At 38.4% G+C, this 19,032-nt stretch overlaps 1 protein-coding gene across 1 annotated transcript in view; it reads right to left on the reverse strand.

Annotated features, from left to right (window-relative positions):
* Positions 1–19,032, reverse strand: part of LOC122447588 (ATP-binding cassette sub-family C member 4-like) — a 337,265-nt gene that overhangs the window by 55,604 nt on the left and 262,629 nt on the right. The window contains exons 24-26 of the mRNA XM_043478283.1: positions 18,445–18,542; positions 17,194–17,385; positions 3,758–3,913 (exon numbers count right to left, since the gene is read on the reverse strand). Coding sequence (XP_043334218.1) covers positions 3,758–3,913; positions 17,194–17,385; positions 18,445–18,542 — 446 coding nt within the window. The remainder of the gene's footprint in view (positions 1–3,757; positions 3,914–17,193; positions 17,386–18,444; positions 18,543–19,032) is intronic.

A 19,032-nucleotide genomic window follows, 5' to 3' on the forward strand; every position in this document is an offset into this window, starting at 1 on the left:
GCTCTGTCCTCATTTCTAATCTTAGAACCTTTAAGGTGCAGCTCATCTTCCTGTGTCACGAATAAGGACCCAGAGTTGTTTTAAATCTTAATTTGCTTTCTTTCTTTCTTTTTTTTTTGTAATCCTGTAGCCTCTAAACGAGGTCAATCCCTGGCTCAGGAAGATCCCCTGGAGAAGGAAATGGCACTCCAGTATTCTTGCCTGGAGAATCCCATGGACAGAGAAGCCTGGCAGGCTACAGTCCATGGAGTCACAAAGAGTCAGACACAACTGAAGAGACTTAGCAGCAGCAGCCTCTAAATGAACTGATCATCGTCCATATTCAGAAGAAAGAATATTGTTTGCTGGCAAAAGAAATGAATATAAGTCCTGTAAAGTTCTCTTTTGGTAGCTCCAGGGAGCAGTTCAAAGGGATTTAACAAAGACTTCTGACTGCATTGGTCTAGAGTCCAGTTGTATTTGTTTACTATTAATAGAGCATCCAACTCTTCTGAGTTTTGTTCTCAATAAAGAAAAAAGGGGAAAGAAAGCCAGGTAATTTGGGATGTCTTAGAGAGAGATAGCTCTGGTTTACCTCTTTTAACCTACTGCAGAAAACTCAGGAAATAGAAATACCAAAAAAGCAGTGGGCCATTTAAAAAGATACCTAACTTTTGCCTTGATTTTTCAAAAAACTATTACATATAAAAATGAATCCATTTAATCATAATAAATAGATCTGTGCTGATCTGTGTCAACCCTTGGTCTGCAATCATAAACACTCAATTTGCAAGGAATCTCTCTTCAACTGAAAACATTTTCTTTGTGCTAACAGCATAATGGTATCTAGGTGCAGAGAGTCATCCAAAGAAGTTTTGAAATCCACTTTTTCAGATTCTTTTAGATAAACAGCTACTACTTGAATGTAATCACTCCATGGTGTTCTTTCTGGGGAACATAACTACTTCACATCATGAGTATAAAGGATGCATACACTTCAGCTCCCTTTGTTTAAGGAAAGTACCTTGGAAGTGATTTCAGTTTTTACTTATTCCTGAAATTTTGAACATAAATTGAGGAGTACTTTCTTAAGAATATAGTATTTGTTTCTGAAAGCTTCCCGCCACCCCCCATGACTCTAGGATTGGTGCTCTATGACACCATTTCCCTGCCTATGGTTCCTATGCAGGTCTTTGGTGCTATCACATCTCCCCCAGTTCTGACTTGCTCATGGTGGGGTCAACAGTGATGGGGATGGGCCTAGCGGGTAGAGAGAGAGAGATGATCCCAGAAGCTTGCTGCTGCTCCCAGGATCACAGGGAGCAGGGAGCCAGGGAAGATGGTATGCGCCTGGCTCACCTAAGTGGAACAACCAAAGAAACAGCCTTGGGCTCCCTCTCTGCAGAGTCTCCTCTCAGCTTCCTAGGTTCCCTAAATCAGGGTGTTGAGACACAAGCATCACTGCTTCCTACTCCTTTGGGGAATGGGGATGTAAGCTTTCTGCACTCAGACAAGTAACTTTAAGTAATCAAATCAACAGACTTTCTCCACCTCTGTAGTCAGCAAGACATTATAAAGAGAAAGGACTCTTGGCTTGGGAGGGCTAAGACTTTTAGTATCTTCTGACATTTATTAGCCCATGACACATAAGTGAATAAACTTGTTTCTAAACTGATACTGTTCAAGTAAAGGACATAGCACTAGGAGAAATATCTTCCTGTTTTAATTTATACTTATTCACTTTTGTTACATTTTAGAGAATTGCCAAAATATTTCCTGAAAATTATACCACTTTAAGAAGCAGAACAAAGGAAAACAGAATCAGAGACCAAGAAGAAATGGTCTATTCAACTTTCCACCATCACAGCAGCCAGATACTGGTTTTAAATTAAGCATTCCACACACAGACCTATTAAGTCCTCACAATAGCTCAAGGAGTTGGTACTTGTTAGCTGCCTTGTAAGGGAGAGAAAATTGAGGTGCACAGAGATGGAATTCCATATCCCATATTCTTCCTCACTATTCTCTACTTCTTGCCTGTTTGTTGCTGTTGTTGTTCAGTCACTAAGGTGTGTCTGACTCTTTGCAACCCCATAGACTGCAGCACACCAGGCTTCCAAGTCCTTCACTATCTCCCAGAGTTTGTTCAAACTCATATCCATTGGGTCAATGATGCCGTCCAACCATCTCATCCTCTGTCACTCCCTTCTTCTCCTTCCTGTAATCTTTCCCAGCATCAGGTCTTTTCTCAAGAGTCAGTTCTTCACATCAAGTGGCAAAAGTATTGGAGCTTCAATTTTGACATCGGTCTTTCCAAAGAATATTCAGAGTTGATTTCCTTTAGGATTGACTGGCTTGATCTCCTTGTTGTTGAAGAGACTCTCAAGCATCTTCTCCAACACCACAGTTTGAAAGCATCAAATCTTTGTCACTCATCCTTCTTTATGGACCAACTCTCACATCCATGCATGACTACTAGGGAAACCATAGCTTTGTCTATACAGACTTTTGTTAGCAAAGTGATGTCTCTGCTTCTCAATATGCTGTCTGGGTTTGTCATAGCTTTTCTTCCAAGGAGCAAGTGTCTTTGATTTCATGGCTGCAGCCACCATCTGCAATGATTTTGATGAAAAGGACATCTTTTTTTGGTGTTAGTTCTAGAAGGTCTTGTAGGTCTTCATAGAACCATTCAACTTCACCTTCTTCAGCATTAGTGGTTGGGGCATAGACTTGGATTACTGTGATGTAGAATGGTTTGCCTTGGAAACAAACCAAGCTCATTCTGTCATTTTTGAGATTTCACCCAAGTACTGCATTTCAGACTCTTTTGTTGATTATGAGGGCTACTCCATTTCTTCTAAGAGATTCTTGCCCACAGTAGTAGATATAATGGTCATCTGAATTAAATTCACCTATTCCCATCCATTTTAGTTCACTGATTTGTAAAATGTTGATGTTCACTCTTGCCTTCTCCTATTTGACCACTCCAATTTACCTTGATTCATGAACCTAACATTCCAGCTTTCTATGCAATACTGTTCTTTACAGCATCAGACTTTACTTTTACCACCAGACACATCCACAACTGGGTGTTGCTTCCACTTTGGTTCAGCCTCTTTATTCCTTCTGGAGCTATTTCTTCACTCTTCTCCAGTAGCATATTGGAAACCTGCTCACCTGAGGGGTTCATCTTTCAGTGTCATATCTTTTTACCTTTTCATACTGTTCATTGGGTTCTCAATGCAAGAATGCTGAAGTGATTTGCATTCATTAATGAGACTCATTAAAATCTTTTATTAATCACTCATTTATTAAAGTCTCCCCAAAGCATCCATACACTCTGTAGTTCTTAAAGCCCCATAGTTTCACAAAAAGCCCTGCAGGGAGATAATCACCTTTAAAAAGTTAACTTTATTTCCCGTAAGTAATACACAACTTGTGTTTACCTATAGAATTCTCTTCAGTGCTAAATCACTTATCATATTGTTCTCAGAATTGTGTGTTATCAGTGGATAAGACTGTGGCATCTGGCGAAATTTTGAGTCTAGAAATCTATCTGGATAAGTTATTAAATCACATACACACAAACCAAAAGAACAAACAATAAAACCTGGTTTCTGATTAAAGTATCTGTTGAAAATACCTGCTGTTAAAAATATGCTCTACTGAAGGGGAAAATATTAACCCTTTCATTCATTTTTAAAATCAATCAAATTAAAAGCAATTAAACTTAGATATTGGATGAAAAGAACATGTGAGTATGTTCTGATGTACATACTTGAGGTATGATTGACATTTTCTCCCTTAAATCATGAAGTCCAATTTCGGTTGTCAAGATCTTATCAATCCAAACTCTACCTTCAGGCTCTGACAATCTAAAGAGGGCAGCAATGAAAGAACTTTTTCCAGCTCCTGTTCTTCCCACGATGCCAACCTGTGAAGAGATCCAGGAGGGATTAAGAACTAACAATATGCAACAAACCTGGGAGAAACCCTGGTGGTTGAAGATTAATTTTAAAAGTTCTATATTGAATATAGTCTATACATTTTTCAACCATGGCACTATTGACATTTTTGTTTAAATACTTCATCATTGTGGGTGGGAGGCTGTCCTGTGTACTGTAGGATGTTTAGCAGTAGCCATGAACTCCACCCACTAGAGGCCAGAAGCACCCCTAAACTGTCAACCAAAAATGTGAGACGTTGACATATGTCATCGGGTTGAGATCCCCTGGTCCAAAGAAGAGTTAAAAATAACAGAATCAATCTACCAGCAACAAAAATTCAGAAGTTGCCTAAGTGTTCCATAAGAAATAAATCTTTAGTTTTTATTTCTACTGTCTGTGTATTTTGGACCTTGATAATTTTGTGGATAATCTCATAGAGATATCAACACATCAAATAAGAACTGTTACATATAAATAAGTATACATTTTCCCAGAGTTCTATTATTTAAAAGGGTTTACTCTCTGGGCTTCCCAGGTAGGGCTGGTGGTAAAGAACCTGCTTGCCAATGCAGGAGACGTCAACCACGCAGATTCAATCCCTAGGTTGGAAAGATTCCCTGGAGTAGGAAATGGCAACCCATTCCAGTATTCTTGCCTGGAGAATCCCATAGACAGAGGAGAATGGCAGGCTAAAGTCCATACGGTCGCAAAGAATCAGACACGACTGAGCGACTGAGCACACACACATTCTCTGGTAGAGAAACTAAGTCACTTCAAGGTATTAAATGCCTTGGTTATGTTCTGTCTTGAAAGGAATCATTTTAAAGTTACAAAACACTCATCTCAGTGTCTTAAGAGACAGTAGCCAGTAGGCAAAACACATATAATAAAATCAACAACAACACAAACATTTGCTATTTATATGGAACCTTTCTTCTGAACAGTTCAAAAGGCATTTTACAAACCAATTAATACTTATAGTTAAACCTTGGAAAGATATATGTCAAGTATCAGTCTGGTTATTTAAAACCAAGGCAGAAAGAAATTAGGTACATTAAAAATAAGATCAAAGAATCACAATAATGCAGGTAAAATGCTGGTTAGGAATGAAACTGTATTATAAAAGTTGGCTTTTCACTGTGTGCTATAAACATGTATGCAGAGCACTATATAAAGTAGCCTAGACATGGAAGCAAACTAAACGTCCATTAACAGAGGAATGGATAAAGAAGATGTGATACATACATAAAGGGAATACTACTCAGCCATAAAAAGTCATGAAATGTTACCATTTGCAGCAACATGGATGGACCTAGAGATTATACTAAGTGAAGTAAATCAGACAAAGGCAAAGAAAATATCATGTTATCACTTACACGTGGAATCTTAGAAAAAAATTATACAAATGAACTTATTTACAAAACAGAAACAGACTCACAGACAGAAAACAAATTTATGATTACCAAAGGGGAAAGTGGTAGGGGGATAAATTAGGAATTTTGGAGTAACATATACACACTACTTCTGGAGGAGGGCATGGAAACCCACTCTAGTATTCCTGCCTGGAGAATCCCCATGGACAGAGGAGCCTGGCAGGCTACAGACCATGGGGTCGCAAAGAGTCAGACATGACTGAGCGACTAAGCATAGCATAGCACATAGACATTACCATATATAAAATTAAAAAGGTCCTACCCTATAGCTTCCCTGGTGGTTCAGATGGTAAAGCATCTGCCTGCAATGTGGGAGACCCAGATTCAATCCCTGGGTCGGGAAGATCCCCTGGAGAAGGAAATGGCAACCCACTCCAGTACCCTTGCCTGGAAAAATCCCATGGATGGAGGAGCCTGGTGGGCTACAGTCCATGGGGTCACAAAGAGTAGGACACAACTGAGTGACTTCACTTCACCATATAGCATAAGGAACTATACTCAGTATTTTGTAATAACCTACATGGAAAAAGAATCTATACATCTGAATCACTTTGCTGTACACCTGAAAGTAACACAGCATTGTAAATCAACTATACTTCAATAAAAATAAATAAAAGCATGTATGCAGAATCTGGCTTTTTTATAGCAATTAGCTTGCATAACTGCAGATTCCGTAGTGAGAGCTTCTCAAAAGATGATTTCACCTCTATTTAGGAATTTGGAATTGATGATGGACATAAGACATGCTTTCAATCATTTTTAAGTTAATTCAGTCAGTAAATTTTTAAAATTCACAGCTTTAAATAGACAAGAATTAAATCTTTCTGAGCACTGATTATATTCTGGGAACCTTACATATTTTTTCATTTGAATACCTTCAAAGTTCCAAAGCTTATTTTGTAAGATCAATAATGGCACTTCAAAAAGGAATTTACCTTTACAGAGATTACATGTAAGAAAAGTAGCTTTGGTTGATTTATCTTTGTAGCCAATTTTCTATCTTAATTTATTTAACACTGATGGGTCATTTTCTGCATATAGGCAGGTTCTTCAGCATACATACATAGCTCATATATTTTGTGCACAGACTGATCTGGGCAACATGGCAGGTTCAGTTCCAGACCATCGCAATAAAATAAGTATTATAATAAAACAAGTCACACTTTTTTAGTTTCCCCATCTATATAAAAGTTATGTGTATGCTATACTATATTCTGTTATGTGAGCAATAGTGTTACATCTTAAAAAAACAGTACCTTAATTAAAAAAAAAACTTTATTGTTTAAAAATGCTAACTATCAACTGAGCTCTGGCAAATTATAGCAGTAACATCAAAGATCATTGATCACAGATCATAACAAATATAATAATAATAAGTTTGAAATATTGTGAGAATTACCAAAATGTGACCCAGAGACATGAAGTAAGCAAATTCTGTAGGGAAAATGGTACTGATCCACATGTTTGAGGCAGGGCTGCCACAAATGTTCAATTTGCAAAAAAAATGCAGTATCAGTAAAGCACAATAAAACCAGGTATGCCTGTATTTCTGGGTGTTCTCATATGTGAATCAAAACACATCAGGGCATAGGTGAGAACTGTGTTGTAAGAAAGTCTGTGAGCAGGACTATGAGCTACAAACTCCAAAAAGGAAAGAAAAAGGCAACTCAAAGAAAATCTGGCCAGGGCTATTTCTACCATTCAGTTTTCAAAGCTAGGTCTGGAAGTCTTTCCCAGGTCACCAAAGGGTTTTGCTAAGTGCCTGTGGGGAATGTCACCAATATCAGAAATTTCACATTCCTAAATCCAAAAGTACCTGGAAACAATCTTACCTCAGCTTTACAACTTCTCCTTTCTGTTTTTCCAACCAGGCCAGGGTTGGTCTCTGACAACCACACCAACTTGTTGACATTTGCCCCCAGATATCTATCTCCATACTGATACATTGAACTCCAAATGATTAACATCAAATATCCCCACAAAACAGCCACTTCTTCTGACTTTCCTACTTTAAACTCATTACTTCTTTCCCAGGCTCAACTGTCCCCTTTATTTCCAGCTTTCGCTGATTCCAGCATGGTACCAAGGCCTACAGATTCTATACCTGCAATGTTTCATGACTCAATCCCTTATTTTAATGATCATAATCATTATGTGAGTGACAGGCTGTGTTAGCTTTTAAAAAACCAAACAAATCTTTTTATTAATCATAATCAGTGCAAATAAATCTAGAAAGTAAATAAATACTAGTCATCACCCTGCACTCCAATAAATCCATTCCTAAGATATTGATGTATTTTCTTTCTGGATGTGTGTGTGTCTATGTGTGTGTATGTTGAATACAAAAACTCATTTAAAAAACATGAGATATGAACATATTGCAATTTGTTTTCATTTAATATTCACTAAAATATTTATTTTAATGACTATATAATATTATAGTATGTGTGATAATTTATTTAATAAACCCCTTACTGGTGGATATTTAGCCAGTCTCTAATATTTTGCTATTATAAATAACTGTGTGTTAAATATCCTTGAAGCCAAATCTTTGCAAACAACTGTCATTATTTTCTTAAGATAAGTTCTCATATGTGGAATTGCCAAGAAACAGGTATGGACATTTTTAAAGTAGACTCTTAAGTATTGCCAAACTACCTCCAGAAATATGATAGCAATTTCTACTCTCAGCTGTTTCCCTGCACATTCACTAACCCATGTGTTACAACTTTGTTTGAATTTACATCAGTTTGATTTCAAAAAGTGGAATCACATTCCCAGGACATCTTCCTGGAGGCACAAGAGTTCCTGGCTCCCTGCATCTCACGTCTGCTCACTCTGGTACACGTTCTCTCACTTCTCAGATTAACCTCACGAAGGCTGGTTCTGTGCCCATCACTCCACCCCAGGATATCTGACCTTTCCATCCTTCACGTCCATGAGTCAGTTTCCTTGGGGTCACTAGGTAGTTGTGGAGTTGAACATGAAAGTGTGTTATACATCTTATAGTTCACTTAACTGAATATCAGGTGCCTAGGTCTTCATTCACAGAATCAGAGCATCGTGCTTTGCTTATGCTAGCCCCACTTCCTGGAATGACTTTCACATACATTTCCACCTGCTAAAATTCTAACCACAAGTCACTAAATCCTGTGTAATTCCTTGGAAATGCTGTACTTGTCCCCTCATGGGGGCTTGTTTCAACCCTAACAGATGTTATACCATCTTTTAATAAACTTCCATAAAAGTTCTTACAAAGTTAATACAGCATTTTTCTTGTTCTTCAATTGGACTACATGTGTTGACAGTAGGATCTGCATTGGATTTGCCTTTGTATTATTTGTGTTACCTATGGTATCCTGTGCAAAAGAGGCTTGTGTAGGAAGCTGAGGTTTTTAACTCAGGCTGGAGAAATGTATGAAAGACCTATTACTATATTGTTTAAGAATATGATAAACTGGACAGAGAGACAGACACAGCAGATGGATTCTATAGCCATAAATACAATTGCAAATGGCTAAACTTCTCATTTTCATGAGATAGACAGTTTATAAGTAAACAAAGTATAAGTGATTATGGTCATTTTACACCTTATGAAAATGACAGCTATCTTTGTCCAAGCATGTACTGCATGCTGATCTCCATGCTGGGTGTTTTATTATTCTTATGTTGTTTAAGTTGTACAACTACTTTAGAGATTAGGTCCTGTAACTTCCATTTTTCAAAAGAGAAGATCAAATCTTAGTTAGATTAACTAGTCTGCCTGAATTAATAAAGTTTTTAAGTGCCAGGATGGTACTTATCCCACATCTGTCAGGTTCTTTTCCATTCTGCTGATGGCCTCTTTGTCACCTGGTTGGCCTGATGCCCTATTATGTCCCTCTGGCTAACTAGAACAGAGAAAGTGGGGAGAGGTGTAGCTACAGTTAAAGAAACAAACCTAACATGGAGATCCTATGGCCAGAGAGTTTAAGCAAGACGTGGATACGGGTGAGTATAAAGTAGTGGGTGGGACAAGAAGGACAAAATCTCTGAATGAAGAGCATGACTGAGATCAGGTGCTCAGGCTGTCAGCAGGAAAAACCAGCACTTACAGGTGGGCTGGGGAAGAACCCTGCAGCTAAATGGGACACCAGGTTCCCCAGGAAGCAGGCCAAACAGACCTCGGGCACTGCTTGGGGCAGCAAGACTCATTTTTTACCCCATCAGGTGGTGAAAGAGCTGCACGTACACTGTTGTGCAGGGCTGTCTCTGACTCCAGGTCCAGGCAGGGCTGAGCCTGTGGGAAATCCCTCCAGTCCCTGCAGGAGGCTGGTGTGGGGAAGGTTGTAGCAGGATGAAAACTGCCTGTGATGAAGATAGACTCACTGAAAAGATGTAAAGAAATGCAGTGGAATCACACAGTCTTAGATTATAATGTAAAGGCATGATTTGCAGAATATAAATATGAATCTGTAGGGTGGTAAGTGATACAGAACTTTCTAGAGTCTCATGCTCAGACATAAGAGGGGTTTGGGTGATTCATGAGCTTGATTTCAAACTGTCAAAGAACATTTCATGGAAATCATGGGTTATGAGTCATCAAACACTGTCTATGGGAGAGAAAGGACTTTATTAGGAGGTCTTGTTCAAATGTGATGCTGAGTCAAGAAGTCTGGATAAGAATGGGATTCTTCATCTCTAAGAAGCTCCAGTAGATGCAGGTGCTATTGACTCTGGCACCACAGTCTGAGTCATGAGGAATTAGGAAGCTGGTAGAGAAAGTGGGACAATTTGGGAGTGGGGGGAGGTGTTGCTGAGGAAATATATAAACAAGAAGAAAATGAAGGAAACTAACATATTTGCACATTACATCAAGGTCTAGTAAGCATCTATAAAAATATATTATCCAAGTAAATAACTCCAAGCAAGAAAAAAAGTAAGTCAGAAAGGAAAACACCAATACAGTATATTAACACATATATATGGAATTTAGAAAGATGGTAACGATGACCCTATACACGAGACAGCAAATGAGACATAGATGTAAAGACAGACTTTTGGACTCTGTGGGAGAAAGCAAGGGTGGGATGATTTGAGAGAATAGCATTGAAACATGTGTATTACCATATGTGAAATAGATCACCAGTCCAGGTTTGGTGCATGAGACAGGGCATTCAGGGCCGGTGCACTGGGATGACTCTGAGGGATGGGATGGGGAGGGAGGTGGGAGGGGGGTTCAGGATGGGGAACACATGTACACCCATGGCTGATTCATGTCAATGTATGGTAAAAACCACTACAATATTGTAAAATAATTAGCCTCCAATTAAAATAAATAAAAATTTTAAAAAGAATATATATATATATACACATACACACACATATACATATATATACACACATATATATATATACACATACACATATATATAAAACAAACCAAAATCAACCTACCTCTAGAGCTGAAAAATGGCCCAGGACTCTCTAAAATGATCAAATAAACCATCAAATCATCTAAATGAAAAGCTCAATCCACATTCAGAATCTGCACAGGAAGCCTAGGGTGCTATTTACCTCATTTTGGGTTTTTATTTTTGCTTGCCATTTCTTCTATAAATTAGAAACCAGCATAGTACCTATTAATTTTTCCCATTTACTCTAACTTCCAGGAATTGGGACAGCAGAGGAAATGAGGGAAAGAGAATAAAGCCCCACTTCAGATAGATGGTCTCGCTCACTCCCACGTTCCCAGCAACCTCTGTCAATCAAATCCAACACAAAAGGGTGTCCAGGAGTGACGGAAGGCTGGGACAGGTGAGCAGGAGAGAAAACCTGAGGATGTACACAGATGGAGTGAAATCACTTGATGAACTTGCTGCCCGGTTATAATCTTTAAATACAGAAATGAAGCTAACAGTGATACTGTGAGTGGACCATGACACAGATCAAAAGTCATGTAGTTGCAGTTATCAATTCAGTCTCCAGATTCAATCATCCCTCAAACATTTTAGAAGCTCAGCTAGTCCTATGATTTGAGAGTTTTAAGATACAAAAATACAAATATGTTAAATGTAAAAGAAACTAAAGAGACCATAGCAAAAATCAACAAAGCTAAAAGCTGGTTTTTTGAAAAAATAAACAAAATTGACAAACCATTAGCAAGACTCATTAAGAAACAAAGGGAGAAGAACCAAATTAACAAAATTAGAAATGAAAATGGAGAGATCACAACAGACAACACTGAAACAAAGGATCATAAGAGACTGCGACAGCATCTTTATGCCAATAAAAATGGACAACTTGGATGAAATGGACAAATTCTTAGAAAAGTATAACTTTCCAAAACTGAACCAGGAAGAAATAGAAGATCTTAACAGACCCATCACAAGCAAGGAAATCGAAACTGTAATCAAAAATCTTCCAGCAAACAAAAGCCCAGGACCAGATGGCTTCACAGCTGAATTCTACCAAAAATTTAGAGAAGAGCTAACACCTATCTTACTCAAACTCTTCCAGAAAATTTCAGAAGAAGGTAAACTTCCAGACTCATTCTATGAGGCCACCATTACCCTAATTCCAAAATCAAAGATGCCACAAAAAGGGAAAACTACAGGCCAATATCACTGATGAACATAGATGCAAAAATCCTTAACAAAATTCTAGCAAACAGAATCCAACAACATATTAAAAAAATCATACACCACGACCAAGTGGGCTTTATCCCAGGAATGCAAGGATTCTTTAATATCCGCAAATCAATCAATGTAATACACCACATTAACAAATTGAAAGATAAAAACCATATGATTATCTCAATAGATGCAGAGAAAGCCTTTGACAAAATTCAACACCCATTCATGATTAAAACTCTCCAGAAAGCAGGAATAGAAGGAACATACCTCAACATAATAAAAGATATATATGACAAACCCACAGCAAGTATCACCCTCAATGGTGAAAAATTGAAAGCATTTCCCCTGAAATCAGGAACAAGACAAGGGTGCCCACTCTCACCACTACTATTCAACATAGTGTTGGAAGTGTTGGCCACAGCAATCAGAGCAGAAAAAGAAGTAAAAGGAATCCAGATAGGAAAAGAAGAGGTGAAACTCTCACTGTTTGCAGATGACATGATCCTCTACATAGAAAACACTAAAGACACCACCAGAAAATTGCTAGAGCTAATCAACAAATATAGTAAAGTTGCAGGATATAAAATAAACACACAGAAATCCCTTGCATTCCTATACACTAACAATGAGAAAACAGAAAGGGAAATTAAGGAAACAATACCATTCACCATTGCAACAAAAAGAATAAAGTAGTTAGGAGTATAGCTACCTAAAGAAACAAAAGACCTATACAGAGAAAACTATAAAACACTGATGAAAGAAATCAAAGAGGACACAAACAGATGGAGAAACATACTGTGTTCCTGGATTGGAAGAATCAATATTGTCAAAATGGCTATACTACCCAAAGCAATCTATAGATTCAATGCAATCCCTATTAAGCTACCAATGGTATTTTTCACAGAACTAGAACAAATAATTTCACAATTTGTATGGAAATGCAAAAAACCTTGAATAGCCAAAGTAATCTTGAGAAAGAAGAATGGAACTGGAGGAATCAACCTGCCTGACTTCAGACTCTACTACAAAGCCACAGTCATCAAGACAGTATGGTACTGGCACAAAGACAGAAATATAGATCAATGGAACAGAATAGAAAGCCCAGAGATAAATCCACGAACTTATGGACACCTTATCTTTGACAAAGGAGGCAAGGATGCACAATGGAAAAAAGACAACCTCTTTAACAAGTGGTGCTGGGAAAACTGGTCAACCACTTGTAAAAGAACGAAACTAGAACACTTTCTAACACCATACACAAAAATAAACTCAAAATGGATTAAAGATCTAAATGTAAGACCAGAAACTATAAAACTCCTAGAGGAGAACATAGGCAAAACACTCTCCGACATAAATCACAGCAGGATCCTCTATGACTCACCTCCCAGAATATTGGACATAAAAGCAAAAATAAACAAATAGGACCTAATTAAACTTAAAAGCTTTTGCACTACAAAGGAAACTATAAACAAGGTGAAAAGACAGCCCTCAGATTGGGAGAAAATAATAGCAAATGAAGAAACAGACAAAGGATTTATCTCAAAAATATACAAGCAACTCCTGCAGCTCAATTCCAGAAAAATAAATGACCCAATCAAAAAATGGGCCAAAGAACTAAACAGACATTTCTCCAAAGAAGACATAAAGATGGCTAACAAACACATGAAAAGATGCTCAACATCACTCATTATCAGAGAAATGCAAATCAAAACCTCAATGAGGTACCATTACACGCCAGTCAGGATGGCTGCTATCCAAAAGTCTACAAGCAATTAATGCTGGAGAGGGTGTGGAGAAAAGGGAACCCTCTTACACTGTTGGTGGAAATGCAAACTAGTACAGCCACTATGGAGAACAGTGTGGAGATTTCTTAAAAAACTGGAAATAGAACTGCCATATGACCCAGCAATCCCACTTCTGGGCATACACACCGAGGAAACCAGATCTGAAAGAGACACGTGCACCCCAATGTTCATCACAGCACTGTTTATAATGGCCAGGACATGGAAGCAACCTAGATGCCCATCAGCAGATGAATGGATAAGGAAGCTGTGGTACATATACACCATGGAATATTACTCAGCCACTAAAAAGAATTCATTTGAATCAGTTCTAATGAGATGGATGAAACTGGAGCCCATTATTCAGAGTGAAGTAAGCCAGAAAGATAAAGAACATTACAGCATACTAACACATATATATGGAATTAGAAAGATGGTAATGATAACCCTATATGCAAAACAGAAAAAGAGACACAGATGTACAGAACAGACTTTTGAACTCTGTGGGAGAAGGCGAGGGTGGGATGTTTCGAGAGAACAGCATCAAAACATGCATATTATCTATCGTGAAACAGATCACCAGCCCAGGTTGGATGCATGAGACAAGTGCTCTGGCCTGGTGCATTGGGAAGACCCAGAGGGATTGGGTAGAGAGGGAGGTGGGAGGGAGGATCGGGATGGGGTACACATGTAAATCCATGGCTGATTCATGTCAATGTATGACAAAACCCACTACAATATTGTAAAATAATTAGCCTCCAACTAATAAAAATAAATGAAAAGAAAATTTAAAAAAATACAAATATGTTATGTTCCTAAGATATAGGTAATTCATATTTGATGTCCTTGGGGGAAATTTAAGATAGGAGCAAATTGACAGAATTATGTTTACAGTGGGAAATCTGATGGACATACTTAACTGCTAGTAACCAAACATCACCTGTAGTGATTTTAAGAATAGGATTGCATCATGAGGTACAGTTACTATTTTCCCAACCTACACTGAAACTGGAAATACTTAGAAGCAAGCTTTTGCCATGTGACTAACTGAAGCTGCTCTCTGGACTGTAGCCTGCCAGGTTCCTCTGTCCATGGGAATTCTCCAGGCAAGAATAGTGGAGTAGGTTGCCATGCCCTCCTCCAGGCCCTGGATATCATTTGGGCATAAATTTAACATTCTTTCATGTCACAAGAGCCTCCCAGGTGGCACTAGTGGTAAAGAATCCGCCTGCCAATGCAAGTAGAGGTAAGAGAACTTTGTTCGATCCCTGGGTCCGGAAGACCCCCGGAGAAGGAAATGGCAATCCATTCTAGTATTCTTGCCTGGAAAATCCCATGGCCAGGACAGCCTGGATGACCGCAGTCCATAGCATCACAGAGAGTCACAAGGGTACCATTCATTAAATATGGCTACAGTCCACTAGGTGGGTCTGAGTTTTAAAGAGCAGTTCCTAAAGTATTTAACACATCTAGAAAACTAGTTACTTATGAGGAGTTGCCTTGCGTGTGTGTTGGTTACTGGCTGCACTTATCCATGCATTACTCACTCAACCTCACAGCCAGCAGTCCCTCAGCACCCTCTCTGTGCCCTGAAGAACACTTTCTGGGGAACAGAGCTAAAAATAAGATGTTCCCTGATCTTTAGAAGCCTTAGGGTACTCTGAGATACAGACTCAAAATTACAAAACATGTCAAGATGCTCTTTTTTATTTTAATTGTGGTAAAATACATATAACATACACATTGCCAATTTAACTATATTTAAATTGACAGTTTAGTCTTAAGTTTTCATATTGTTGTGCAACAAACCTCCAGAATATTTTTTGTCATTTATTCTTTGTCTTGTAGTACTTAAATTCTATACTCATTAAACAATAACTCCCTACTTTCCATCCCTCTGTCCTTGGTGACCATCATTCTACTTTGTCTTTAGGAGTTTGACTACACTAGGAACCCCATAAAAGTGGAATTATATAGTATTTGTTTCTTGTGTGTCTGGCATATTTCATTTAGTATGATGTACTCATGAGTCAGAGTCATGGGTCTCTGATGTACTCATGGGTCAGAAATTCCTTCCTTTTTAAGGCTGAATAATATTACATTGTAAGGATCAGGCAACATCTTCTTTTTAGCTCTGTTCTCCAGAAAATGGCATTCTGCAAGGCACAGAGAGGGTGCTGAGGGACTGCTGGCTGGGACAGTGAGTGAGTAACACTTTATTTATCCATTCACCTATTGATGAATACTTGGGTTGCTTCCTGTTTTTGGGTACAATGAATAACACTGCTATAAGCACAGGTGTACGATAAATGCTATCTTAAGGGTATACAAAATTAGAAGTAATTGGGAAGCAGATGCATCAGAATTAACTCAGAAAATGAGGAGGCTTTAACCTCAAGATGACTGAGGGGAAGGGTCTCTGAAGTGGAGAGGGCAGTGTGTGCACACTTGAATCAGGGAGGATGCAGTGCTTTAGGAGAACCTACACACAACCTGAGTCTTGGGGAGTGTGTGAACATGAGGACTTGAGGCTGGAGAGGTAGGTGGGGAAGAGATGCCTACTGCCTTGTCTGTTCTGGTTTAGTCTCTTCTTCAAGACTCTGCCCTGGTCCAAGCTGAGGGCCTCAAGCTGCATGGGAAAGGAACATCACTTGCAAACATGGGTGCTGACAGGACCAGGTCACAAGCCTTTCTGCCATCTTTCACCTGGAATCTTCCCTGCTCCTCTCAGTTTCCTTTCATCAACTCTGAGTGAGTCTCCAAACTCTGCCTCCATGGAGGGCTCTGGTTTTTCACCCCTGACTGAATGATGATTCTGGGCTCTTCTCTGGTGACTCTGAACTGGCCACACAATCCCTGCTAGAATGGATCTAGGACTGCCCTGTGGTTACAGCAGCAGCCCGCCCAGTCCAGTAAGGATCAGATCTGTGCTTCAGAATGAAGCAGTCTGTTGGGGCAGGGCAGGAGGATGACAGTCGAGTATGGGTTAATGGAAGACAAATCTACAGTAAGGGTCAAAGGACAGAGGAAGCTATAGCTGAACGGCATCATAGGAAGAAGAGAATATTTCAGAAATACAAAGAAGAATGGATGGGGAAAAAAAGGAGATATTGGAGAGTTAGAGACAGTGAGTCAAAGCTGACTTCTCAGAATCCACATGAATAATCAGGTGTCAATATAGTGTCCTGGGTCAGGCTAAGTTACAGTTCAGGAGCCCAGGACCCACCAACCACCATGAGGGAGTTCACAACACAGGGAAAGGAATACTGGGATCCCCATCACCTGGTCAGTTATCAAGAGAGATTCACCTGTGATGTCACTGATCTAATCTGCATCCATGAAGAACAAAGAACCCCCCCAACACACACAAGAAAGTCAACAGCAGATGTGGCACTAAATCTTCAGCTGAATTTTAAACAGGCAAATGGCTTAAACAAACCTTTTCTCCTGGTTTAATGTCTATTGTCAGGTCCTTCAATACCAGAGGCCCATCTGAGCTGTACTTGAAGTTCACATTGCTCAGGGCAATCATTCCTTCGTTGGGCCAGTCTGGTGGTGGACGAAACTTGAGTTCCCAGGGTGCTTCTTGCTCAAGCTCTGTATATTCTATCACCCTTTCTACTGAAATCATCTGAAACATATATGACATCATGTGGTTTAGGAACAAAGGGTTTTATTTATGGATGCTCAGAGACTATAAGTAAGGCATTCTGTTTTTGTATCTTTATATCTGCTTTTTATGGTTAAGAATATTCCAGGTCTTAGCATCTGCGAAGGACTGAAGTAGGAGTGTGATGACTCCTTTGATGATTTGTAAACTTATTCATCATCCTGTAACAGTTTCACTTAGGGCTGCTTCCTTCAGCATTATATTAAAACTAAAAGAATTAGATCAATGAATGCAAAGATTTTATTTACTCACTTTCCACATCTGAATAAAAAGAATTTGGTCAAAGAAAAGAATACTTATGAACACTAATCAGTGGTTATAAAAGGGCCACGTGTTATAGAGGAGTAGAACTGGATGGTCATCAAACCTCATTTTAATAATTTCTCACTTTCTACTCTATTAGAAGAGAGAAGTGCAAATATTGCATTTTTATTGTTTTTCTCTCTTTGGGCCAATATGCAATACTCAAAGGAAAATATAATTTAAATACTGACCAAGGCCTCCTAAACAAAAATAACTTGACATCTTTGATAGCATATTCAGAGAAGTGGCTTATTCTACCAAAAAGGATGGATACCAGCAAATTCATGGGTTTAACACAAACAAGAATAAATGCTAAAATGAGGTAGGGACAGATATCTATCAATTAAACAAAGAACTACAAAATAGTGAATTCTTTTTTTACCAAGAATGAGGAATTACCAGTTAAGAAACAATAATAAACAACCTCCCCCCAAACTGGTTTATATTCTCTCCAAGATTTCAGAACCTCCCTCCTACAGAGACATTTATTACATGTGAAGACAGTTTGTGATGAATAAAAACTTGCTGACATGGCACACGTAAGACTGAGTAAAAGATGTATTTTTTTAGATTAGCTTTAAACAGATGGAGGAGGATATAAAAAAACTCTGTGAGATAGATGTAAAAACAAGTTTTAATATTTTACATAAGAATTCCTTTTATACTTTTTAATGGCAAGAAGTAGTACAAGGTTAAGAATGTTAAGATAAACATCACCATATTCTCAACTTCAACACTTAGCCTGATGCACCATGGGAACACCAAGATGTTGAGAGCATAGGACAGTATCAGGCCAACCTGCCCGACATTCAAAGCTAAATGAGGAAGAAGAGGGGGGGGAAAGTCAGTCTTGTTTTTGACCTTGAGGCCAGTTCCTTCTATCACTTTATTAAGATAACTCCTTTATAATATTTAAATCATTTACATATAATGACAATATTACTTATACTTTTACTATCATTTGATTGAGTCCACAATACAATTAAAACCTCCCTCCCCAAAAATTAAAACCACTATGAATTCAGAAAGACTATTAAATGAACTTAATCTCAACATTGTCAATATACAGTAGACAATGAGGAATAATTTTATTATTAAGACTTTTGTCATTGTGGTTTCAAGAACAATCAAGCAATTTCACTTTCTATGTCCAGTGCAGCCATAGTTGGAAACCATGAAAAACAAGGCCATGGTTTCTAAAAGCCAGTGCTTTTAAAACTCAAATACAATTCTCATTGTTCCATATTAAAGATTGTGATTCAATATTGCTCTTATAGAATATTTAGGGCTGGTAAATTCATGTCA

The sequence above is a fragment of the Cervus canadensis genome, chromosome 9 (genome assembly GCF_019320065.1).
Source record: "Cervus canadensis isolate Bull #8, Minnesota chromosome 9, ASM1932006v1, whole genome shotgun sequence".
Lineage (NCBI taxonomy): Eukaryota > Metazoa > Chordata > Mammalia > Artiodactyla > Cervidae > Cervus > Cervus canadensis.